The 24,555-nt window shown below is 54.5% G+C and overlaps 2 protein-coding genes across 2 annotated transcripts; one reads left to right on the plus strand and one right to left on the minus strand.

Annotated features, from left to right (window-relative positions):
- Positions 1–16,291: 16,291 nt before the first annotated feature.
- Positions 16,292–20,360, minus strand: IRF2BPL (interferon regulatory factor 2 binding protein like). The gene has a single exon (XM_058567424.1). It carries the CDS (start codon positions 19,469–19,471, stop codon positions 17,138–17,140), a length of 2,334 nt encoding a protein of 777 aa, XP_058423407.1. The 5' UTR covers positions 19,472–20,360; the 3' UTR covers positions 16,292–17,137.
- LOC131420727 (uncharacterized) lies at positions 19,470–23,227 on the plus strand. The gene is made up of 4 exons (XM_058566876.1): positions 19,470–20,693; positions 20,959–21,150; positions 21,663–21,742; positions 22,014–23,227. The coding sequence occupies exons 1-2, from the start codon at positions 19,470–19,472 to the stop codon at positions 21,076–21,078; spliced, it is 1,344 nt and encodes a 447-aa protein (XP_058422859.1). The 3' UTR covers positions 21,079–21,150; positions 21,663–21,742; positions 22,014–23,227.
- The last annotated feature ends 1,328 nt before the right edge of the window (positions 23,228–24,555 follow it).

The following is a 24,555-nucleotide window of genomic DNA, read 5'->3' on the forward strand; positions in this document are numbered from 1 at the left end:
GTGCTTCTTCCCCTGGCCTGTGCCCCCCTCCAGCTGTAAGGCTCTGATCCTGCATTCTGTCTGCAAGGCAGTCAGTCAACGAAAGTTCTCCTCTGTTCCAGGCACTGTTCCTGAACTGGGCATTCAGCCCCATGAAGGACCTTCTAGAGGGGGAGGAGAAACACAGAAACAGCAGATTCAGAACTGAAGACCCAAAGAGGAGTAAAGGTCATTGCTTCTTTCAACAGTCCCTGCCCAGCTGCAGGGAGCCGGAGGCAGACAGACTACAGAGGCGAGTGCCGGGCAGTGTGATTACGATAATGTTGTCCAGTGGCCTGGACCACTCGTGCCTCGTATATCTATCAGGTCTCTTCTCTGATGTCATCTCACCTGCAGGGCCTTCTGGAACCATCTGTATAAAATAACAGCACTCTCCCGTCCTGTCAATCACTCTCCCCTACCTGCTTATCCATCTTTGCACTTACCACCACCTGATGCATTTTGATGTACGCATTTGGCGTTGGTCTGCCCACCGGAACGTCAGCTTCCTGAGGGCAGGGCCTTTGTTTTCCTCCCCTGGATCCCCTGTGCTGGGAGGCCCAATGGGCAGGTGGCAGGTGGTCCACAGGTGTCTGCTAAATAAAGGAACTGTGGGCAAATCCCTCTTCAGTGTCTTGACTTTCCCTTTGGTGAAATAGGTAATGAAGCCCCTCTCACTTGCCACATGGGGAAACTCTAACTTGAAAAGAGATAATCCACGAAAATCAGCCACACTTTTGACTCATCCAAAGATAGATGCAAATAAGTTCAGCCGAGACCACATCCATGCGGCTTTGCCCTCCCTGCTGTCATGAGGGGCTGTGGTCATGAAGGGCCCAGGTGTGCCCACTCCATGGGCTCTGCCCTGCAGGTGGTCCATCCGGTCCTGGAAATGGTGAACATGGGCTCTGCCGTGTTCAACCGGGTGACTGCCTGTGCTGGCCTGGGACTGTGGGATTTTGCAGAAGGACCTACCTGTGAGGCCCTAAGGGAGCTGCAGCATCAGGCAGTTTGTGCAAGGTCAGGACCTAGGGAATGACTGGAGATAGCCAGGTAGGAGTCTACGTCCGGAACCACTGAGCCAAGGTGAAAGGTCTCGAAAACGGCAGGTCCAGGCCTCAGCTGGGCTGTTTGAGGACCAAGCAAGAGCAGGCTAAGAGAGATCAAAGCACCTCATGGGTGTGGTCAGGGCAGGCGGGGCTGAGGGCAGCGGGCAGAGCCTCCCATCTGTGTATTGACTCTGCAGCACCACTAAAACGTCCTCCCTTGACCTCGGTGCTCCCAGCTATCGAGGCACTGGATGGCTCACTCAGAGAGAGAAATTTGGTTTGGGCCAAGTTTTCTTCCAGCTGAACCCAAGGAAGAGCTGGAGGCCTGACCAGTGGGGCAGAGGCCAAAATTACAGTATCAGGGAGATTCACCATTAGACCCAGAATGGCTTCATTCCTGAGTCATGCTTTCCTGTGACCTTAGAACACCTCCCAGCACTCATGTATTCTGCACAGGAGTGGTTTCTTATCTTAAACAAGTGGATGAGTAAGACCTGGGATTTTCCCTTCCCTGCTCATCGAACTCCTATTCACTCGTCAAAACCCAAGCCAAATTGCCCAAGCTAAAGCAGTTGCCCTTCCATTACCAAGTTGTACATTTATAGAACTCTTTGGCACTAGACTGTGAGCATATCAAGAACAAGGACTTTGGCTTATTTATGACCACATTCTGAAGGCAGGATAAATAATAACTGACCAGATGACCCAACAAAGCAAGGACAATCCACATTTCCTGATTTTGAGAGTCTGATTACATCTCTCATTCCTCCCCATAACTCAAGCATCTGCTCAGCTGAGGGGGTAGGACGATCCTGTTTGGCAGGGACAGTTCCAGGTTTTGATGACCTGCCCCACCCAGATTGGTATCTCTTCCAAGTTATCATTGTGTATCCTCTGTGGGGGGCTGAGGGAACCGGTTACATAATCCAGGGAGGCTGTGTCAGCCTGTAGCAGCCCCCTCCTCCTCTAGCCACGGACCCCTGGTCCCATTTAGGCGAAGCTTCCTCTTATCTTCCCCCAGCCTCCAATCTCCCTGGACTGCCTGGAAATAAGAACCCCTGACAGGTGCAGCCTGTCGGCTTTCCAGACAGGTCAGAGAGCCCCTCCTCTTTGGGGGGACCCTGGGGTGGAATCAGCTGGGAAGAGAATGTCACCGCTCCTGTGTCACACCCTCTGCCCTGGAAGGTGTGTGCATTCCACCCTGAGGCAGTGTTTGAGGACCTGCTGCTCCCTCAGAGGCCCAGGCAAAGCCAGTTTCTTAATACCCCCCAGGGCACAGGGGACAGAGCACAGCTAAGCAAACCCTGACCCATCTGTAGCCGCTCTCCTGAAGCTCAGAGGTCTCAGGGCTCTGGGACAAAATCCACATTACCAACAGCCTCTCTGCCTTCCGCTTGTCACCCCCCAGCTACCTTCACTAACCCTCAAACCGGCTTTCCTTTAGGAAAATGTTAGCATCCATGCGTCATCAGCAACTAGAGATGACTTCACACTTTACCACGACCTATTCTCTCATTTGATCCCCTTTATAATGCTTCAAAGGAGGCACTGTTCTTTCCTAGGGACAGAAAAGAAATTCAAGGCTCGGAATGACTTCTCTGAGATTGCTTGTACCGGAGAAATTTGAACCCCCTCTGTCCAATCCCAAAGCCTGAATGAACTCCTCCAGACACCCCATCTCTGTATTTGATGGCCTTTCCTGGGGGGGCACTTGCTGAGGAAGGAAACATACAACCTGATCCCCCAGAGCAACGGGACAAAGCTAAAACCCCCAAATGGCCAAGAGAGTGACAGACACAAATCTCAACTCCACGCTCAGCCCACGTCCTCACGTCCTCCTTCCCCAGGCCTTTAACCAGAGTGGGTGGCGGTCCACACCAGCTTCAGAATGAGAACCCACATCCCCCGCCCTCCCCACAGAGACTCTAGGCAGCTGGCCTGAACCCACTGCCCAAGACTGCAGGCCAAGGGGACGAGGGGCTCGAAGTGTTGGAAGGGCTCAGATTGTGCCTGATTAAGAGCACAGGCCTGCAGTGGAAACCCTGGGTTCAAATCCCAGCTCCATGGGCCCGCCCCGTGGCTTAGCGGTTAAGTGTGTGCGCTCCGCTGTTGGTGGCCCGGGTTCAGATCCCGGGTGCGCACCGACGCACCGCTTCTCCGGCCATGCTGAGGCTGCGTCCCACATACAGCAACTAGAAGGATGTGCAGCTATGACATACAACTATCTACTGGGGCTTTGGGGGGAAAAACATAAATAAATAAATCTTTAAAAAAAAAAAATCCCAGCTCCACTTCTTCCTAGTGGGGAGTCATGGTCCCTTCCCCTGTGCCTCAGTTTCCCCCTCTGTAAAAAGCGGGGACAGCAGTAGCTCTCTCATGGGTGCCGTGAGGATGAAGTAGTGCATGTGCAGAGAGCGCTCACGGCAGGCCAGTGGTGTCCTTAGCAACAGGTTGTGAGGCTGTGGTCCTGGGAGCGGGTGGGGAGGCAGGTTCCAGCCCCAGTTCAGCTGCAATGAGACCTTAAGCCAGTGCCTTAAAGCTCATCTCCAGGATGGAAGTACTCACAACGCTCTGCAGGCCTGTTCTAAGGCTTGGAAGTCATGTCAGGGGAATGCCCTGCACTTCTAAGTGCTCTGAATCCACTAATTCCTTTCCTTCTCTCCCCTGGAACGTGGAATTACCTTCAGAAAATAGCTAACCTCCGGCTTTGGTTTATTATCAAGAGGAATAAACAGCTTAGTATCCATCACGCCCACTCAATAAATGTCAGTTCTCTTGGAGAGGTGAGAGGAGACCAGCTGGATGGGCCCTGGGGTGGGGAGCTGAGTGAGAGAGTGGGCAGGGGTGGTGGGTAGGGGATGCAGAGGTGCCTTCTAACTTTCTGGGGATGCTCAGGGGAGGAGCAGAGGAGGTAGGGGGTTGTCCTCATGTCTCAGGGAAACAGGAGGGAGACGAGGCCAAGAGTGCTCCATTCCACCCGCCACTTGTTGGCTGGTGACCCTGTGGAAACTGTGTTCTCTCTGCAAAATGAAGTCCTCTGCAAGATCCCTCCCACCTGGAATTTTCTAGGACGCTCCGCACCAGCTTCTTTCTCTGGGACACTCCCTGGTTGTGCTAAGGAGGCCTGCTGTTCCTGTCTGTCCACAGCCTGCTGCCTGCCTTCTCCGTCTCTCACCACTGCACCCTCCTACCTCTCCTTCACAGACACAGAGTTTATTTTTAACCAGAGCTCACAAGCGGGATCTGGAAAAGCCAGTCTGCAGAAGAGGTTCCAGCACTTGCCCGATTCCTCCCCCACAGCAGGAGGTGAGCAGGTTGGGGCTGGGAGACCTGCCTGACAGGTGTGGAGTGAGGGGTGCAGGAGTGGGGACTAACGCAGCCTGGCAGTCCTTGGCCAGCTGGAGGACTGGAAGGGGCCCGGGCTGGCCCTGGCTGCTCTGGTGGGGAGGAGAGGATGCACCTGTGGCAGGGGTGGAAGTGGAACCTTCTGGGCTTCCCTGACGTCACCTCCCCAGCAGGGGCTGATTGGCCCAGGGCTTCCCTCTCCCCGGGGAAGTCTCTGGGCAGAGTGGCCTAATGCCCTGTATTGCAAGCCAGGGCCCTGTCCTGCTCTGACAGGAGGAGGGGTCAGGCAGAGCCGGGTTACCCAACAGGCATATTACGCATGTGCTTAGGACTCTGGCAGGAAAAAGGCATCAACAAAGCGTTTCGGTTTGGGTGTTTTAAGGGCTAATTCTTAGTATTTCAAAAATAGCAAGGAATTAGTCATCCTGGGAAAAATCAGAACTTTGCTGGACTTCCTCACACTGATTTTAAGGTTTTGAATTTGTATGTGAGTGGGTGGGGGAAGTGCACCTTCACCTTTCGGCTCTCAGGGCTGCTGAAGGTCTCAATCCAGCTCAGGAAAAGTCAAGGATCAGGAAGGGGGACAGCGGGGTGCTGAGTAGGAGGGAGCATGTGGCCTCAGCCATACCTCTATCCCCTGGAGGGGGCCCCTCCAGAGAGAAGGGGCACAGCACCATTACACAAGGCAGGTGGATGGAGCCCCCCACACTGTGGTGTGAGGCCTGCGTCCAAGTGGGGAGGATCTGGGGAAACTAAGGTGGGAGATAGTGGGGGGAGCGAGGGCCCCAGAACCAGGCCCAACAGCCTGAAATTCCCACCCCGGGACTAGAGCTGGGATTTGTTGTCCCTCTGCTCGCTCTGGAAATGGCGAGGCTCTTGGCCAGAAGAGGCCAAACACGATGGCCAATTTGGAGAGGGAACTGAACTGGCAGCCCATTGCCTGGAAGACGGTTCCAAGGATGGCACTCCATCCTGAGTCCCCTGCAGGGCAGGGTGGGGACTCGATGCCTCTTCTCCCGTAGTCTCCTAGGGTAGGATGGGTAACTCAGCCCAGCTGTCTTCCCAGCCCAACCAAGAACTCAACAGCGAACATTCGCTAAGCACCTGCTATGAACCAGGCACTTTCCCTACGTTACTGCATTTAACCCTCATACCGCCCTGTCATGTGGTCACTCTATCCCCATTCTACAGATGGAGAGAGGCTCAGAGATGTCCAGTCCCCGCTGAAGAGCACACAGCTAGCTCACAGCAGGGTGAGGATACAAATCCAGTTGTCCAACTCTGTCCAGCCTGCTTTACTCAATACCACAGGTCTTCCCCCTGCCCCACCTGCCCCAGGCCTCGGGAGGACAAAGCCACAAGCTGCCTCCCCCACCCCTCTCTCGCCCTGCCATGTACCTCTCAATTTCTATGGGGCCAGGTACAGCTGTGGGCCCTCCCATATTCATTATGGGCAAAGAGACAGACAAGCACCCAGGCCCTAGAACCAGGACAGGCTACATAATTAGCAGGGCCCAAGACAAATGAAATGTAGGGCCCCTTGTTCAAAATTAAGAATTTCAAGATGGCAACACTAAAGCATGAAACTATCTGTTTCGATCGTGAGGCCTGGTGTGACTGCACGGGTCCACGCCCATGAAGCCAGTCCTGTCCAGGACCCACACTCTCCCCAAAACATGCTCCTCCCTTACCTGGGGAGTCACATAGCCAAGTCAGGTGGGTTGGATTTCAAGGGCCCCAAAAGTACAAGCCTTGGGAAGCAAATCCACTGGCCGGGGGGCCCTGCCACCTGTCCTCAGGTGCTCACAACGCTCAACTCTCATCTTCCAGGTCACGTCTGTATGTAACTAGGGATCTGCCCATCGACAGCCCATGGACTGCTGTCCTAGCTGGGGTGAGAACCCTGAGCCCTCAGGGTATCTGCTGGCGCAGGTTATGGAGCAAGGGGAGAGCGGGCCCTGCTCACTTTCCTTCTCTAATCGAAGCACCTCCTCCTTCACCAGTTCCTAATCCTTGCTGGAGACACCCTCCTCCCTCATCTGACCAATAATTAGTGACCATCTCGGCACTCTGCTGAGGCTCCAGGAATGAGACTAATAATTCCATTCTAGAACAGTGCCTGGTCCCTGCTCCAGCAATGTCTGTAGAAGTGGTGGAAGTAGCACCTGTATAATGAGGGTCACCTGGGTGCCAGCATTGCGCTGGGCTCCCCTGCTTACACACATGATCTCGGTTAATCCTCCCCACAGTCCAGCAGGTGGGCCTCGCTGCCCCCTCTGGCCTGGGAAGAGGCTGAGACTCTGAGAGTAACACGCACAAGGTCCCACAGCGACTGACCAGAGCAAAGAGACCTGGGTCTGTTCCCAAGGGAAACCTGCCTGCAAGGAGCCCCGTCTGACCCAGGAGAGGGCCCATAAATAGATAAGCGCTACATAAAAGGCCCTCCACCACCCCTGAGCTGGCTTTCCCTTCTGCTCCCAGCGTAAGAGGCACCAAATTCTGTCCCAGCTGAGTCCCTCCACCCGTGCTTTCTATGGACCAAGCCCTGCTCCAAGTGTTCTATGGGCATTTACACACTTGATCCACCCAATAGCACTATGAAACAGGTACAGTTCTCATGCCCATTTTCCTGGTGGGGAAACTAAGGGACAGAGAGCCGAAGCAAAGAAGCGGAGGAGCTGGGATTCAAACCCAGGCGGTCTGGCCCCAGAGTCCATGCTCTTGGCCTCTCCACCTCTGGAGGCACTCTGCCTGGGTTCAAGTCCTGGCACACCGATGGCACCACATGTTAGCTGTGGGACCTTGGGCAAGCTATTTAACCTTTCTGTGTCTGGGACCTTCATCTGTAAAATGTAGATAATAACACCACCTACTTTGTCGGGTTGTTGTGTGGAGTAGATGGGCTAGCATATGTAAAGTGCTTACGATGCTGTCTGGCACATGGTAAGCACTACGTAAATGGCAGCTATTATTAACATGACTTTTTTTTTTTTAATTTTTTTCCCCCCAAAGCCCCAGTAGATAGTTGTATGTCATAGCTGCACATCATTCTAGTTGCTGTATGTGGGACGCGGCCTCAGCATGGCCAGAGAAGCAGTGTGTCGGTGCACGCCTGGGATCCGAACCCGGGCCGCCAGCCGCGGAGCTCGCACACTTAACTGCTAAGCCACGGGGCCAGCCCTAACACGACTTTTCAGTACCCTTATACCGCCTCTGGATGTCTCCTCCCCCCTCTAAGGCTGTCACTCATTAATTACCACCCCCTTTCTGGTATATCGAACCTCTCCTTCTCGACTAGCTCTTTCCCTATAAACATGCTTATGTGTCTCTCAACTTGCATCAAAGAAACTCCCCCTACCTGCCCCCTGGCTGTCAGGTTCTTTCCTTCCCTTCAGAGCCAAGGCCCTGGGACAAGCTGGGCCTTCTGCTGTCTCCATGCTTCACCCGTGTTCCCCTCACCACACTGCATCCTAGCTCTGGCCTCTCCATTCTGCAGATACCTCTCTGGCCAGGGTCTCCAGGGACCTCCCTGTTGCCAAATTTAATGGACACCTTTGGGCCTTATCTTCCTCCATCTCAGCCCAGCCCCTGACCCTATGGATGACCCCATCTTGCAGCTTCTGCTTTGGCTGGCGGGACACAACTTCCTGTGATTGTTCACCCATCTCTCCCACTATTCACTCTCCTCCCCGCTCCTCCTCCCCCAACCCTGGAAGGTGAGCACTCCCAGCATTCCATTGTCTTCTCATTCGGTCCACTTTCCCTCGGGGACCTCATCCAAATCCACATTTCTGACCGCCACCCACAAAAAAGAATTGCCTCTCAGCTCCTTCCCAGACCTGCCTGCACAGCGCAGACCGGCACGCCCACCTGCTTACCTGGCATTCCCTCCCCACCTCACTGTCCCCGGCTGGCCCACGGCATCTCAGCCAGTGTCCAAAACTGACTGGACCTCTTCCCCTCACCTGCACCCTGTGCTGCAGCGCCTGGGCACCCGAGCTGAGGGCTGGCCCTGCCTCCTTCCTCCCTCTGCCTCTCCCTCCTGAATCTGGGCACCGGGGTCTGCCACCTCTCCTCCTAACAGCTCCCAGACCCTCCCGCACCACAGCCCCTCCTTAATTCAGCTTCATCACCTCTTGCCTGGATCACTGAGTCGCTTCCTTTCCCAACCTTGCTTCTCCTTCCCTGACAATCTAATCCTCACGCTGCTGCCAGAAAGATCTTTTCAAACGTCAAATTAGACTGTCCCTCTGCTCACAACATCCTTCAACGGCCCTTCATGATTAATTCCAAGCTCCTCAGCTTAGCTCAGGAGGTCTTGCTGGCTGGTTCTGCCTCACCTCTCCCCACACTCCAGCCAAACCAAGCTAACTCCTCACCCTTCTCGGGAACCTTGCCTCCTCCCTCCTAGCCCCTATCTCCCCTCTCTCTCCTTCCTTTGCAGACCTCACCTCCTGGAAGGGGTCGTCCCCAGTGCCCCAGATGGGACAGGCCCCATCTGTGCTCCTGTGGCCCCATGGTCACAGCACTAACCGATCCCCTCCCCAACCCAGCACTGAGAGTCCTGGAGTGGGGACACCTGAGCCAAGCAAGACTAAGGGGAACAACAGCCCATGTTCACCGAGCGCCAAGAGCCAAGCCAGGATAGAGCTGACACTGACATGCAGGATCTGCTTTAACTCTTACAACAACCTCAGGAGAGGTATTACCATTTCACAGGGAGGACAATGAGGCCCTGAGAGGTCAAGCAACTTGCCCAAAATTAACAGACATCAATCAGTCAATGTTGGTTGAGTGAATACAAGTTTTGACTGAAGCATGGACCTTTGACAAGCGTTGCAGGAGAAGCAGGGGGTGACAGGACAGAAGGAGGGGCAACATTGCAGACAAGCAACAGCCTGGGCACTAGGCTTCTCCGGCAACCTCTGCCGTCCTGCAGGAACAGGATTTCTGCTGCAGGCACTCAGCCTCAAGAGGGAGGAGAGAGCCCTGGGAAGACGCCACTGGCAGGTGGGACAGGAGATGAAGGGATAAGGAGGCCACAGGCTCTGACTCAGCTGGTTCCCAGGGAGAAGAGCTTGACCGGGACCATGCGGGATTTCAGAAGAAGAGGCGCAGGCGGTCAGAGGCCCTCCCTGCCCCCAGGGTGTTGGAGGCCCTGGCTGTGGCTGGCAGACTCCTGCTGATCCCTTCTGCCTCCGTGGGGGAGGGGCAAGCTGAGGACAGGTAGGAGTCAGTTACAAAGGCATGGGGCTGTCCCTGGGGCTGATGAGAAGCTGTAGATGCCAGCTCCCTGCACTAGGGCCGGCCCTGCGTCCCCCAGCCCCAGTCGGGTTACCCCACTCACAGAGGTGGCATGGAGGCCCTTCTGGGGCAGGACCAGCCTGGAGCCTGAGAAGCCGTTTCTAGGCAGATGGCCAGGTAGTTTAACCCCAGCTGAGGTGGAGGGCCCCCCAGCTCTCCCTCTTTCTGTCCTACCCTGGGAAGCTCCCAGCTGCCCCTCTCCCCCCCCCCCTAAAACTATCCTACTTCCAGAGGGCTCCCTCTCCAGATCACTGGGCTCCCTCGCCCCCACTACAGTGGGCATGTTGGTAACTCCCAAGTCAGGAATCTGTTGCCTGGTCCCAGCCGGACAGAGCATTGAGGGCCTACAGCTCCAGGCCGACAAGGCAGGGAGGGGGAAGTCTGTAGGAGGCGGTCACGTGAGCGTCTGGGCCGAGACCCAGGGGCGCAGAGTTAATTCCGCCCGTGTTCACGTGGCCCAGCATTCCAGAGCTGCCTCTCCCTGGGTGCTGGCCGCCAGCGTCGCCCCAGGCGCCCCCAGCGACCCAAACCTGTTCTCAGAGGCAGTCCTACCTCCTGGAGCTGGCTCCTGAGCCACTGCCCATGGCGGCTCCGGATTTCAAATGCTCACTCCTTGCAGCAAAACCCAGGCCACCCTGAAAGGAGAGTGAGGTGTGGGGGAGGGGTAATGACCTTCGGATTCGAGAAAAGGAGGGAGGCCAGGCAGGGGCGGGTTATTTACTGCTCTGTGCCTTGGTTGCCTTGTCTGTAAAATGGGAGTAGTAACAGTACCTACTATGAGTATTTTCCCGTCAAAGGAGAATAATAGCAACAACCGGCTTCAAAGGTTTGCCATAATAAAGGAGAAATAATATATGACAATGCCTAATCCATTGTCAGTTCCGAAGTTTACGTTCAAGAATGTTTCTCCCTTGCTCTTTTACCCACTCTTTCCTGTCTGTCACCTAGGCAAGCAATTCCGCCAGCTTCACCAAGCTGTAATGGGGGGTGAGAGAGGGAGGGGACTGCCGCTCTTGGTAAGGAAGGCGCTGGACATTGCAGGGGATACTTGGCCTCCATGGCCACTGCCCCACCTCCCCCGCCGTTCCTTCCAGAGAATCCTCCAAGCCACACAGGGGCTCACTTACGGAGCCCAACTCACCACAGCGATGTAGGTGCACCCGGTGAGGGCCAAGGCCACATGCGCATGCGCACACACCCCCAACCCCTTGCCGAGGAGCCTATGAAAAATAAGAGGTAATCCTTGGCTGTGGAGTGGGGGACATCCCAGACCCAGATTGGGGCTCTGACCCAACTCCAATTCCTTGCCCTTGCCCTTCCTTCCTGTCTTTGGCTTCTCCCAAGGTCTGCCTCCAGGAGACATACATTACAAATCTAAGCTTCCCTGTGTATCTAGTACTGTTGAAAGGATACAAAAAATAACTACCAACAGTGCTTCCCTCTGCAGAGGGGAAGGAAAACCTGGAACGTGAAGGAGACTGACCGACTTTTCCCTGAGTATCTTTTCATGCTGCCAGATTTTTCTTTTTTACCATGTATATGTAATAGCAGTTTAAAAATTAAAATACCCTACCCCCGGGCTGGAGAAATGATGGAGGGCTTTGCTTGCTGTGCTAAGGAATTTGGACTTGATCCTGCAGGCAACAGGGAGCCGAGGAAGGTTACTAAGCCAGGATGTGACATGCTCAGATATGTAGAAGAACTGACTCTGCTACGGAGGAGTCGTGGCCTAGAGTGGGCGGAGACTGGAGCCAACAGACAACTTCTCTTGAGCCTTGCCTGAGCCAGGGATCCACCAATTGTGGGTCCACAATACAGTACCCATGGAGAGGTAAGCTTTCCTGGATCAAACCCCAAAACCTGCACATAGACTCTTGTACCTGGTGGATGCACATCTGTGACCCCAAAAGAGACAGGACAACCCAGCCAGGCCCAAGAGTTAATTGCTACTTCTTTTCCCCTAAAACAAGCAAGACTGCCAGGGGAGACAGTGGCTGGTAGGCCTGATGTCCCCCCATTGGAGCAATACACCTTAGAAATGAGAGCCCCATCTGCTTCCTGCCCACCTCGCTGTTCAGTCAAAGCTGAGACAGAGGTTGACTCATTCTTTAAAGAAGTTTGGGGCTAGGAGGTAGCTGAGGGAGACTCCAGAAGAATAGTCTTGCTCCAGAATCCCTGATTGGACATACTGCTTGGACAGCACCACTGTGTGTCCCCAGAACCCTGAGCCTAGGAATGCCCTCTCCAAGGGCTTCCTGTCCGCCCCTTCTGTGGACAGCCTTGCTCACTGGCATCAGCCAGGCTCACACTGAGACTCTGGGAGATGGGAAGAGGGCTGAGGGACGAGGCTCAAGCCCTGAGCCTGGGTTTCCTGGGCCCTGCGGGTCAGAAGTCAGAGGCATCTGCATGGAGCAACATAGGAGTCTTGGGAAGAGTCCAGGCTCCAGGCTGCCCTGGGCTTGAATTGCATACCAGGGATGGCCTTGGGTATTTAACCTCTCTGAGGTCAGTTGGCACAGCTGTAAAATGGGTCTTCACACCCTCTACTAGGCTGGCCTGAAGCTTGGATATCGTAAGGTGATCTGCCTCGCACCTCACGCAGCACCTGGCACACCACTGTCTCCTTTAGTCCCCTCGTTAGCAATGGGGGAGAGGCGGACAGGCAGAGATGGGTGACAGGGAGGGAGGATAGAAGCCCCAAGGTCAAGGAAGATGGGAGGACTCCTGGTAGATCTTTCTTTCTCTCTCCCTACCCTTTAGCTATGCCCAGATGGTTGCTTATCTGACTGCCTTTAAACCTCCAGAAGTTTCCAATCAGCAAAGGGAGAGAGGGTGTGAAGGTCCACAGCTCAAAGGTTAAGAAAAGACTCCACTAGTTCTCTGAACATCCCCTTCCCCAAAAGGTATAGCTGCAAAAGAGACCAAGGGACAAATGTTTGTTCCCAGTCCTCCAAGAGTTAGCGAAAACCCTGAGTCCCACCCTGCCAGGCACTCACTCTCCTTTTGCTCACCTTGTTATCATCCTTCCTTATATAAAGCTCTAGTTAAGCCAAGTGTCCTTAAAAAAAATTTTTTTTCAATGTCCATTAGAGCTATTCCCTAATAGGAATCTAGTCTAGGCTCTGCCACTGTGTGACCTTAGGCAAGTTACTTCACTTCTCTGTGCCCTGGGGCCCTCACCTTTAGGGCATGGATGGACTAGACCTAGGTTCTAACCTCAAGTTCGATGGATGGGCTTTAGGTGTGCATGAATCCCTTTAAAAATTGGGTAACACTGGTTGCATCCCAGAAGGGAACTGAGTGGCAGAGGAGCCAATTGTAGGAAGGAGACCTTACAGTTATACTGTATTCCCCTTTGCATCTTTTACATTTTGAACCAAAGAAATGTATTACCTGTTAAAAAATAAATACATAAAATTTATATCAAAAAGAAAAGAAAAGGTATGCAAATCAATGTTTGGGGCGGGCACCTGTAGTTTCCGGGGAAGGATCTATAAGTTTCATCAGATTTTTCTAAGGTGTCTCTGACCTGAGAAAGGTTTAGAAAGCATTTCACTAGATGATCTTAAGGGTCATTCCCAGTTCCAATTTCCTTGATTTGATAAAGTGTAAGAAAAAACAAAAGTGAATTTCAGTACTCATTACATTAACAGTCTGGGGCCAGATGCACGTGAAAACACACCCTTGAATCTTCCATTTAATAACGTAAGCACGCATGCCCACATGAGCTAAGCGGGTTTGTATGTGAATGCAGGACTGGACAGGGTGGATTTTCTATGTGTAGCCTTCAGAGATCAAGGTCAAAAAATGACCCCCATCAGCCTATTCTCTCAAAGTTATTGAATTAAGTCTTCCTTGCCCTGCCACCATGCCCCCTTAAAAAACATCCAGCTTAGAATAGCTGTACAAACAATGCATATAAATAAATACAATATGAATTTTAAAATGTCGGTCACTTTGGCTCTGTGGGGGAAGGGAGTGAGAAGAATGGGCAATGGAGGAGGTGGGGAGGTCCAGGGTGAACTAGAGATGAAGGCTCATCCAGAGATCTTGGTCTGAATCTCTGAAACCCACAAGAATCCTCACATGCTGGAGAGGAAAATGCTTCCTAGGCGTGCAACGTGGAAGTCTTCAGGGAAGGGGGAATCTAGCTGAGGGATCAAAGCAGGACTGATTAAGGCAAACAGACTTGCAGCTGAATGGGTCAGAGCAAAGAGAAAGGTCACATGGTTCCAAAAAAAAGGAGAAAGGAGAGCCGCCATTTAACAAATGGCCCCTGGCTATGGTAAACTTTAATTAACTGCACCATTATAATTCACTTCCAGCCTGAGTTGCACCCCAACCTGCTCTCTCCCTCCCACTCCCTCCCTCCTCTCCTCCAGGTCTAAGGCAGGCCTCCTTAGTGAAACCAACCTGGTCACCTTTCCTGGATGCCTCATTATTACAGCTACTGCTGCTCTTGCTGATAACGCACCCAGCAACAAGATGGGGGGGGTGGGGAGAAGCAAACTACACTGTTCTCGGCTCTTAATGACAGGCCCCTTTCCTACCTGTGTGCACTAAATCAAGGGTCTTATAATCCTAAAAGTTCCTGAACTGTAATATCATAGCAATGAAGAGACAGTGGCAGGCGGGCAGGAGCAGATGTGCACAGAGGCAGATAAAGAGACTGACTCCCACTTGGAGCCACAGTACTGGTGGGGTCCACACCCGGACAGGTAATCCGCACATTGAAGTTCACATGCACAGTTGAATGCTGTGGCTGCACCCAGCGCCCCTTCATTCAGTGATGATTGAATTACCCCCGTGGCGCTCCATCTCCGTATTCTCAGGCTGCTAAGCTTTTCAGAGTGCGCGCACTGGCAGTGGGGGTGGGGAGCACCTTAGAGGATCTTTCAGGCGAAACATGCTTGGTTTTTATTAATGAGCTTATGAGAAAAGGCAACCCAGACCTTTAAGTGAAATGTGTGATTGGTAGCCAGGCGAGAATGGGTTTTAGAATTAACTCTTCCTACAGTCTGCTATGCATTATCACCCCCAAGTTAATTACCCCTGAGCATGAAAATAGGTTTCATGACTCATAAGCACCAATACAACGCTTGGCAGCAGATGAAAATGCAAGGACACATTTGCAGGAAGCTGACACGCATATCTATTTATATGTGGGGAGATTCTTAAAGAGGTGAGACAGGCACCTCCCATGTACCAGGATTAAGAGGCTGCAGCACATCCATCGATTGCCATTTATCCACACCCCCAAACACGCACACGCACACACACACAGAGTCATGGTTTCCACTCCTTCAATGATGGCGGTGGCAAAGTAGAACAGAAACTAAAAGGGTGTTATTAACAGCAAGTCCCAACACCAACCCAACCTCCACACCGGTGTTCTGCGCTAACTGGTGATTTGTTTTTTCCCAAACGTGCCTGCGCTCATACCCACCTCCCCACCATCCCGCTCCTTGTTTGATGTGAGCCAGGTGGGGGGCGCCAGGTCTCTTCGCTCCTTCCTCCGGCCTTGGTGGGGACCATCCTGGCCCAGCCTGCCCCAGACCAGGAATGGGGCGTGGCCAGGAATGAATTTCAGATAGGATCTGGGGGTTTGTTTTGCTTCCTCCCTGTTTCTACTCTCCTTCCATTTACCTCCCAGGAATGTACAAGGTTCAAACCAGCTTCATCTGCCTTCGCCTAGCTCTGGGAGGGCTTCAGGCTGGCCTCAGCCAAGGGGTCTGAGAGCTCTAAAGAACATCCAGTCCCCTGTCCCCTTCCCCACCCCTCTGTACCCCACAAATGCCGCCAAAAAGTTGATTAGATGAATAAGTGCATTTCTTAACCAGAGGGAATGGGTTCTACCTGGTGCCATTAGTGACTTTTGCCTCACGAATTAGGTTTGGGTTTTTTTCTCTCTTCCCCATTCCCTACAAATATCTTCTGACCCGTTAAGTGTCCTGCCTTGAACAATACTTACCAAAAAGGAGGGAAAGGAAAAAAAAAAACACGTAATGAAGGAGGTGTAACTGCTTTCGCAATTCATCAGCTGGAAGCTCCTGGGAACTCTGCTGGCTGAGTACATACATTTGTTTCTCAGTTGCCCACACTCCTCCTGCCTCCAATGATGGCTCCCAACTCTGTGGCATTTTTGCTTTAAATGTACAATAACTGATTTCTGCTATATCTAAGAGGCAAAGCACCCTAGGTTTTTTCCTACTTGTACAAGTCACAGCTGCACTGGGTATCAGCATATACTCTTGGCCACAGAGCAAGACACCAAAAAGTATTCCTGACACTGTCATTTGCAGTTGGGTTGTGCATCCGGGGGGAAAAATAGAGATGCTAGAGAGTAAACAGAAATCGCTTAGTCAGCAACTGTCCTGCCCCAAGAGGTGAATGTAAATAGCTGGTACTGAGGGGGAGGGGCCGGCCGCCAGCAGAGGCCTTCTACAGATGCCATCTCTGAGGGCTTTCAAAGGCGACCAGCATTTGTGTGCTAGGTTGGAAGTAGGGAGGGTGTCCCATGTTGGAGTTGTCTGGCCTTAGCCCTAGAAAAACAAACTTGCCGACTCAGGGCAGAATTAATATCAATTGAATTTATTACAAGTTACTAAGCTCCAAGGCACATTACAGTGTTCTGTTAACTACAGAAATGTATAAAGGACAAACAGAGCCGATTCTCCATGTCTAGCATTTCGCTCTACTGTTCAAAAGCATCCGTGCATCGATAAAGCAAAAACAAAACAACACGTGAAGATCCAACACATTCAGGTCAGTAGAAACAAACCAAAACATCTTCCCTCACAAACTTGCAACAAAAAACACCCTGCCCCCCCAACACCCCCCCTCCTCACCATTTTGCAAACAAAACAGAAAAACAAAACAAAACGGAACAGAACAAAATAAAGTGAAGACTGCAACACTTGGGGCTGTTTTAGAAAGAAGCTGTCACCATTTTATAGCATCCTTTTTTTTTTTTTTTTTTTAGGGAGCAACACTGGCCTTGGCCAAAAAAAAAAAAAAAGTCATTTTGTTTTGTGTGTATTTTTCCTTTCAGAGAGTGCATAACATTTACAAAAATACACACCAGCAGCAGTCGTTGCTAAGGGCTATTAATTCTGTACCTAGGCAAACACTCTGCCACCGAAGAGATGCTAACGAATATGATGCAAAGGACCCAACCAATATTATACTGCTTAACACAAACCAGCTTATCCTTCAAATGAAGAAGTTACATACCTTTGTTTCAAAATATAGAAACATACGACGAAAATAATGTCTATACATAAGACTAACTTTTTGCAGTTTGTAGTATTCACAATTCTACATCTTGTGGGGGAGGGAAGGGAAGGTCGATGTGGGTGGGGGAGGGGCCCTCTGGATGGAGAAGAGCTGGTCTGGGGCAAAGGGGGCGGCTGTCTCCTGGTTCAAGGGTCTCTCTCCTTTTTCACTTTAACATCCCCAGCTAAGATCGTCGCGATTTCACCCTGCATGAAGGCCCAAGGTACATTTGACCCAACGAGGGGGCATTTCTCTCCGCTGGGGCAGTACACCTCGCCGGTGGCCCCCTGGGCCTTGATACTCTCTCTAGAGCAAGGGAAGCAGAATTTGTGGCTGGGGACGGATGGGCACTGAACGAAATGCGTGTCCTCCAAACGTTCGTGGCAAATGGTACAGCAGAGGGGCCCGCTGTTAGCCATGGGGGAATCTGGAATGTTTTGGGGGTGCACTTGGTCCATACCCGGGTGGGTGCTAGGCGGCGGGGGCGCCACCTGTAAATTCAGGTCCCCGTTCCGTGATGCCAAACGGCGCTGCCCGGGCACGGAGGCCGGCGACACTGGGCTGCTGCTGTTGCGCCGCGCGGACGCAGTGGTGGAGTGCACGGAACTGCCATCCTTGGGCGAGTGCGCCGTGCCCAGAGTGTCTGCCACCGACATGAGGGCGGCCATAGGGGACGGACCGTTCTGAGGGGCTGACTCGGGCGGGGTGGTCCGGTTGGAATGGGGTCCCAGGGGTGGAGGCGGCGGCGGGGGCGGACCCCCGGCCGCGTGCCCCGGCGCCGCAAAGCCCCCTGCTGACATGGTGAGCTTCAATGCCTCGCTCTGGTTCGCCATCCACTGCTGCCTCTGCTGCTCCTCGCCCAACTTCAGCGCGCCCTCGGCCGAGTCTGGAGGCTCGGGAGACGCCTTCCTCTTGCGCAGGCTGGTGGCTGCGCTCCGGCCCGAGGGGGCGGCGGGCGGCAGGGCCCCGGTCCCCGGGGGTGCGCTAGGGGCGCGGCTTAGACTCACCAGCGCCGTGGGCAGCATAGGGCAGCTGGCGTCCAGGTAGGGCTGGGGCAGCATGTCGGCGCCGGGCACGCCCTCCTTGAAGAAGCGCACGGCCTCGGGCAGCAGGTCTCCAAGTAGGCGCCAGTCCCCGGAGCCGTGCTTCTTCTCGTACTCCAGATACTTGAAGCCAGAGGAGAGACCCCGGCCAAAGTCCTTCATACAGTCCTGATACATCTGCTTGGCCACACCAGATGCGCTAGAATACACGTTCCCCGAGCCCGTGGGGTACTCAATGAACAGCTTCAACTCGTAGTCCATACCGGGCTTGGAGACAGCGTCGAAGGCGAAGACGCGGCCCAGCAGCGAGTGGTCCTTCTTGAAACGCACCTCGTAGGGCGTGCAGCCAGCCAGCGTGAGCAGGGTGTCGCGGACCATCTTGGGCTTGTTGGCCCACTCCTCGGCGCGGTTGCGCAGGCTCTCGCTCAGCTCGGCAAGGGCCTCGGCGTTCCGCTGCTTCTCCTTCAGCTCGCGCTCCTGGTCGGTGCTCGACACCGAGCCGGGCCTTTTGCCACCAGCACCCACGCCCACCTCAGCCACCGAGGACGAGGTCGAAGACGACGCCGAGGACGACGCGGCCGATACGCCCGGGGCGCCCCCGAGACAAGCGGGGCCCCCGGGAGCCCCTGGGGGCGCCGGCGTCGGGGGCCCACGGCTGCCCAGGCCGTGGGGCGGCGGTGGGGGCAGCACGGCGGCGCTGGCCGGGCCGTTAAGCAGCGTCTGTGGCAGCAGGTTAGGGGGCACGGTGAGCTGGGGGCCTCCGCCACCCCCCGGGTTGGGCAGCCCTGTCACCAGCCCACCGTGCGTCCCGCGCCGAGACGCCACCGACGCCGCAGCTGAAGACGAGTTGGGGCTCTGGCGGTTCAGCTCCGGGGGTCCCTCCTCCGGTGTCGGCTTGGGGAAGCCGTTCGGGCCACCAAGACCGTTGGGCAGCCGCGCGGCGTGGCTGCTGCTTCCTAGGCTCACTGGCGGCGGCGGGTACTCGAAGCGGCTGCGCTGTTCCACGGCGGCGGCGGCGGCGGCAGCAGCGGCTGCGCTCAGGCCATAGCGCTCCAGACCGGACGGGGCCGCCAGCACCGCAGGCTTGCTGGAACCATCGACGTGGTTGAGCTGTTGCTGTTGCTGCTGCTGCTGCTGCTGTGCGGCGGCCGCCGCCGCCGCTGCTGCCGCCGCCGCCTCCTTAGCCGACAGGGCCACCGTCTTGACCCCGACGGGCGGCGGCGGCCCGGGGGAGCGGCCGTCCTGGAAGCAGCCGTGTGCCCGCTTCAGCTGGCGCGCGGTCTCGATCACGAACTCGATGCGATCCGCACCCTCGTAGTTGACGCAACCGCGGCATACGGGTTCCGAGAAGTCCCAGATCATGGCCCAGGGCATGCGGGGCAGGTCGCACAGGTAACAAGACTGTCTCCGGGACGAGGACACCTGCGCCGCCGACATGATGCCGGCCCTGGGGAAGGTAGGCCCCTGCCTGGGCTGTCTCCGCGGCGCCTTCTCCTCCGGGAGGACTGGCCGGCTGGGGAAGGAGTCCGACTGCGGGGGAGGGAGGGGGGGCGAGAAAGTTCTGCCCCAGGGGCTGGAGGGAGCGCGAGTCTCCACCGCCGGCGCAGCGCCTCTCCGCGGGGGCTCCACCGCCCGGGCGGCAGTCGAGTTCAGCCCGCTCCTCGCCCCCACCTTCTATTGCGGTTGTCTCGTCGAGAGGGAAGCTCAGGCGCCTTCTTCCTGGTGCTGCGGACCCGGGCTGGAGGCTCTGGGACCGGGGGGAGGGGGCGAGGGTGCCCGGTGCTGGCCGCCGTTGACTCTTGGCCCCCTCCCCGGAGCAGTTGGTGCGTGGAAGCTCGAGAGAGGCTGTCTCTTCCTCTCTCCTGGGGGCCCCCCTACGAGCTGCGTCCTCTCCCCACCAGGCTCCCTGGGGCGAAGGCTAGAGGGTTCGGTGCCACCCCGTGCCCGGCTCCAATCTTGCTCAAGCCGTTGCTTCCGTGGAGGGCCGGGGGAGGAAGGGGGTGGTAGCCGAGAGAGAAGAGCGTCTCTCCTCCGCAGCGTCGGCCGTTCCGCTGGTGGCGGCTGGGTTTGCACGGCCGAAGGGAGCCGCCGCGGCCACTGCCTCCAGGACGCACGAGAGCAGAGGAGAGGAACGCACGCACGCAGGCTCCCGCCGCCCCCCGGCCTGGCCGGCGCCCGGGCCGCCGCGGCTGGCGGCGCTCACGTTGGCTGCAGGGCGCTCGCGCGGCGCCTCGGCCCGGGTCGCATCCCTTCCCGCTCGCACTCGCCCGGAATGTGGGGTTGTGATTGTTACTCTACGTTCCGGAGGCGCGTCTCGGCGCTCCTGCTCGCGCTGCGGCTCGCGCTGTCCCCGGCTTGGCCGCGCGGGATGCCGCCCGGGCGGAGCGCTGACGTCACCGCCATGCTCTGCACCAGTTCTCCCCCCTCCCCTTTACACTTCCTCTGTCTGTGGAGCCCACTTGTTGCTCGGGAAAGGCGCATGCGCGGCAGGACGCCCAGATTCCTCCCAGTCGGCCCCTCCTCCGCGCCTCCGCCCTCCCCTCCCCCTCGCCGTGTGTGTACAACAGCTGAGGCCCGGCGAGCTAATGCTGGAAGTCCAGGGCTCGGGGTGGAAATTAAACAGACGATGACCTTTCCTTTCCCCGCCCGGCTTTCCCAAGTAAAAACGCATTTAAAAACCACAAGCGTCGTTTCCGATCCCGCTCCCCACTCCACCCCGGGCAGTGAATTTAAATATCCTGTTTCAGGATTTTCGCTGTGAATTTCTTATAGCGTGTTACCCGTTTCATCGGCAATCAAACTTTTTCCCCCGATGTGGCTTGTTACATTCATTGTTACCACTGATGCCGAAGCACCTGCAAAATTAGTTGTTTTCCACTCTTTCAGAAACTGCCTTTTCGATTTGTTTTTGTGCCCTGGTCTAGGAACCTGAGCTTCCACGACAGGAGCTAAATGAATTCAGGGTGAGCCAGCCCCTCCCCCCAGCCGCACTAAAAATTTTGGCTGAATGTCTAAAGAAGCTACGAGCACCCGGAGGCCTTTAAGGAAAACAGTCTACTGGCTGCACACAGCTGCAGTTGGGGGCAGGGAAGGGGCGGTGCTGAGAGGCCAAACAGGTGAGTGATTTTGCTGGGTTTGATAAAAGAAGGTGGGGGCAGCATTTAATAAGATTGATGTCTCTTTGCGAAGCACAGCCGCGGTTTTCGGAGTTCTTTCTCAACGTGATGGGATTTCATTCCATAGTGCCCCAGAGCAAGGCCATGATTTCTTTTCTGTTACAAGATCACTGCTCATCATTATTGCTTATTGCAGAACAGATATGTTGGTCATAGCTCTAGTTGGGGCATTTCAACTGATTCTTTTAAGTATTGGGTCTTGCTTTTTTTTTTTTCCTATGAAAATTGAGAATCCTGGGCAAGGCTGGAGGAGAGGGGACAATATGTGTAATGGGATTCAGGTTCTGGAGTCTGGCAGACCAGGTTGGAATGTCCTTTCCATCACTTACTGGCTTTGTGACCTTGAGCTAGTTCCTTATCCTCACATCACCTCTGTTTTTTGTCTGCAAAATGGGATCATAGCTCCCAACTTATTAGGACTGTTTGAATTTTCATTTTGTTTCTTATCATAGGAGGAGGTGACTCGCTATGGGACAGACACTGCGAGATGGTTTCCTTGCATCATCATTAAACCTTCAATATTATCTACAAGGTAGATTCTGCTATTACCTCTGTTTTAACAGACTAGGAAAGTAAAGAGGTTAAATAACTTGCCCAAGGTCACACGGCCATTAGAGATGGAGCTTCGATCGGAATCCAGTAAATCTGATTTGAGAGGCGACTTTGGCAAAGCTTAAGTTCTCAGAGGTGGTTTGGCGTGCTCAGTTTCCATCAGGCCCCCATTCTTTGTTACATATAATCTCATGTAAAGTGCTATGCAAATACACCTTCATAATCAACTCTCATCCTCCCCTTCCAAAGAGATTGTACCACCGAGTTCTTCTGTATACAGAAGTTGGGGATCTGCCACTGCTGCAGCCTGGATCATCAATGTACCATACAGTATGTAGAGCACACTATTGGGCTCACAGGAAGCCGTCAGTAAGTGTTGGTTATCATTCACATTGACATTAATGTTGGTACTATTGACTAGTTACCATGTGAAAGGCCTTTGTAAATTGCATAAAATAGAACAATCATTATTCTTATCACTACTATTACTACTAATTGTAATAAAGTTCAGTTGAAGCAACCAGAAGTATTTTTATTTTGACACTTGACCTTCAGCGCTTGTTCCCCCATACAGCACTCCCCAGCACCCCCATCTCCCACTCATTTTGGGCCCCTAGGTGCAAAGAAAGAGTTTTTAAGAATAGGGAGAAAGAGGAAAGGAAGAGCCCTAGGGAGCCCCTCTTTCATCTCAAAGCAGCCAGATTTCTGTTTTTGCAAAACAGTGAGCTCCCTGTGTACTCCCCAACAATAATAAACTTTCCCTGGCTGGCTGGCTCCAGGCAGTGATTCCTCTGTAAAGAGCTGCTCCGGGAGCATTGCCTCACCCTTCCAGACTTCAGCCCTCCCCACACCACAGCTACCCTGGAGAGAGTCAAAACATAGGGCTGGGAAATGGAGCGACATCCCCACCAGCCGGGGGCTCAGGGCTTGTTAGCCTGGGCTTGGCTGGTGAACCCATTTCTTTAAATTAATATTTATTCAGCCCATCCCTTTATTAAACCAAAAATACTGAGGAATAGCAACTTAGCCCCAACCCTCTAACCAGGCTGGTAGAGAAAGCAAGTTGGATTCTATGTCAGAGTGTTATGTTTGGTATGCGCACACATATGTCTCCATCTCCTTGTCTGTCTCTGTCTTCGCTGTTAGTAAAGGAGATATATATATACACACATACATGCTGGGTGTCTTCAGACACACTGAGTTAGAAATAAACATGCATTTAAACAAACTTCCATTACAGTCTCATAATCCTTTAAAAAGCATAGCTCTCTTGATACCCTTCCCCCCTCAAAGAATCACCATCATTTATGGTGATAAATTTTGTCTTAACTGCCTGTCTGAGATGGCCCTGTTTGGGGATGTGTCAATGTGTCAGGGATTGTGAGACCAAGAACACCAATGTTTTGGAGATGGATTTTCCCCTCAAGGAGAATCCCGTGCGACAATACCACGTCCACAGTGGGAAGGAAGGAGGGGCGGGGAGGGGGGGGAGGCGGGCCTCAACCTAAGACCCCAGGTGGTGAGCCAGAACAGAATGCTGGCGGTGGGGTCTGGGAGCCGAGCAGAGCCACCCACAACCAGGAGCAAGGGGAAACGTCTGCAGTCTCCCCAGAGTTCCTTCCGATGGTTACTGTCTCTCTCCAGCTTGCCATCTGAGCTGCCATCCTCAGAGAACCCCGCTCTAAACTGGAGCAAAATGTCACCTCTCCACTGGGCCTTTCCGGAGGCCACAGCCCAACGTTAGTGGTGAGAAGCTCGCAGCGGGGCCATGCACTTCGAAGCTCCCTGCAGTCTCCCTCCTCTCCTCCCCCGAACCCCCTCCACTGCCGGTTTATGGCAGGGATGGGTAGGGCGGGGGACTCTTCGGCCTGGCATCCCTGCAGCCAGCTGGCTCAGCCTTCGAGGAGGCCCCGGCTGAACCTCGCGTCACCCCGCTGCAACGCGCGGCCAAGCGCTCCGGCAAGAGAAAAGCCTTTTTTGGTAACACTCAGCCCCGCGGTAAGCAGGACCCGGTTCTTCGGCCCGTTAGAGCCGCCTCGGAGAAGATGAAAACAAACGTCTGGGTTGGGTCCTCCTCTGGCCTCTCCAACAGCCCCCATACCCGCGCCAGGAACCCCCCGGGACTGGGGGTGGAGGAATCGAGTCAGCGCGGTGATTTACGCATTACTCCCTGGCCGGTTCCGTGGCGGAAGTCTTTGCCTTTTCCTAAAGGATTAATTCTGGTATTAAAAAAAAAAAAGTATTAATTTAGGCCAGGGCATAGGGTTACGCAAGAGCCACTAGAGCGTGAAATCCCAGGGACAACGTGATTCGCTCAGAACCCCCGGGGAGGGGAGCCTGCGCCGCCCGCTAGGACCTGCCCAGCCTGGGGCGCGCGGGCAGCCGGGCGCTCCGTGCAAAATTGGGTGGAAGGAAAAGGAAGACGTAGTGGTTGGTGCTGGCACAGCGGCCGCAGCAGAGAGATCAGATCTCTTGACTGCTTTCTTCCTGAAGGGGCGGGGAGCAGGGAAGGGAAGAAAGGCGGGGGGAGTCGCGTCTGGTTCCTGCCTCCTCCCGGCTTCCTCTCCTCGCCAGCGTGCCAGGGCACCGGGGAGCCCAGCGCTGTCCTCAGCAAAAGCTGGTGTGTTTTTTTAGGTCCAAAAATAAAGGAACCCTGGAATGAGCCTGCTGGGGACCAGGTCTAGAGAAAAAAAGGAGGAGCGCCAGACAAGGGTGCTATTCACTGACCCGGCTGGGGTCAAACACCCACACCCCAAGGAGGGCAGCGTGGAAGGAGGGCTTGGAGGAGAGTGG

Source organism: Diceros bicornis, chromosome 24 (assembly GCF_020826845.1).
Source record: "Diceros bicornis minor isolate mBicDic1 chromosome 24, mDicBic1.mat.cur, whole genome shotgun sequence".
NCBI classification, from domain to species: Eukaryota; Metazoa; Chordata; class Mammalia; order Perissodactyla; family Rhinocerotidae; genus Diceros; species Diceros bicornis.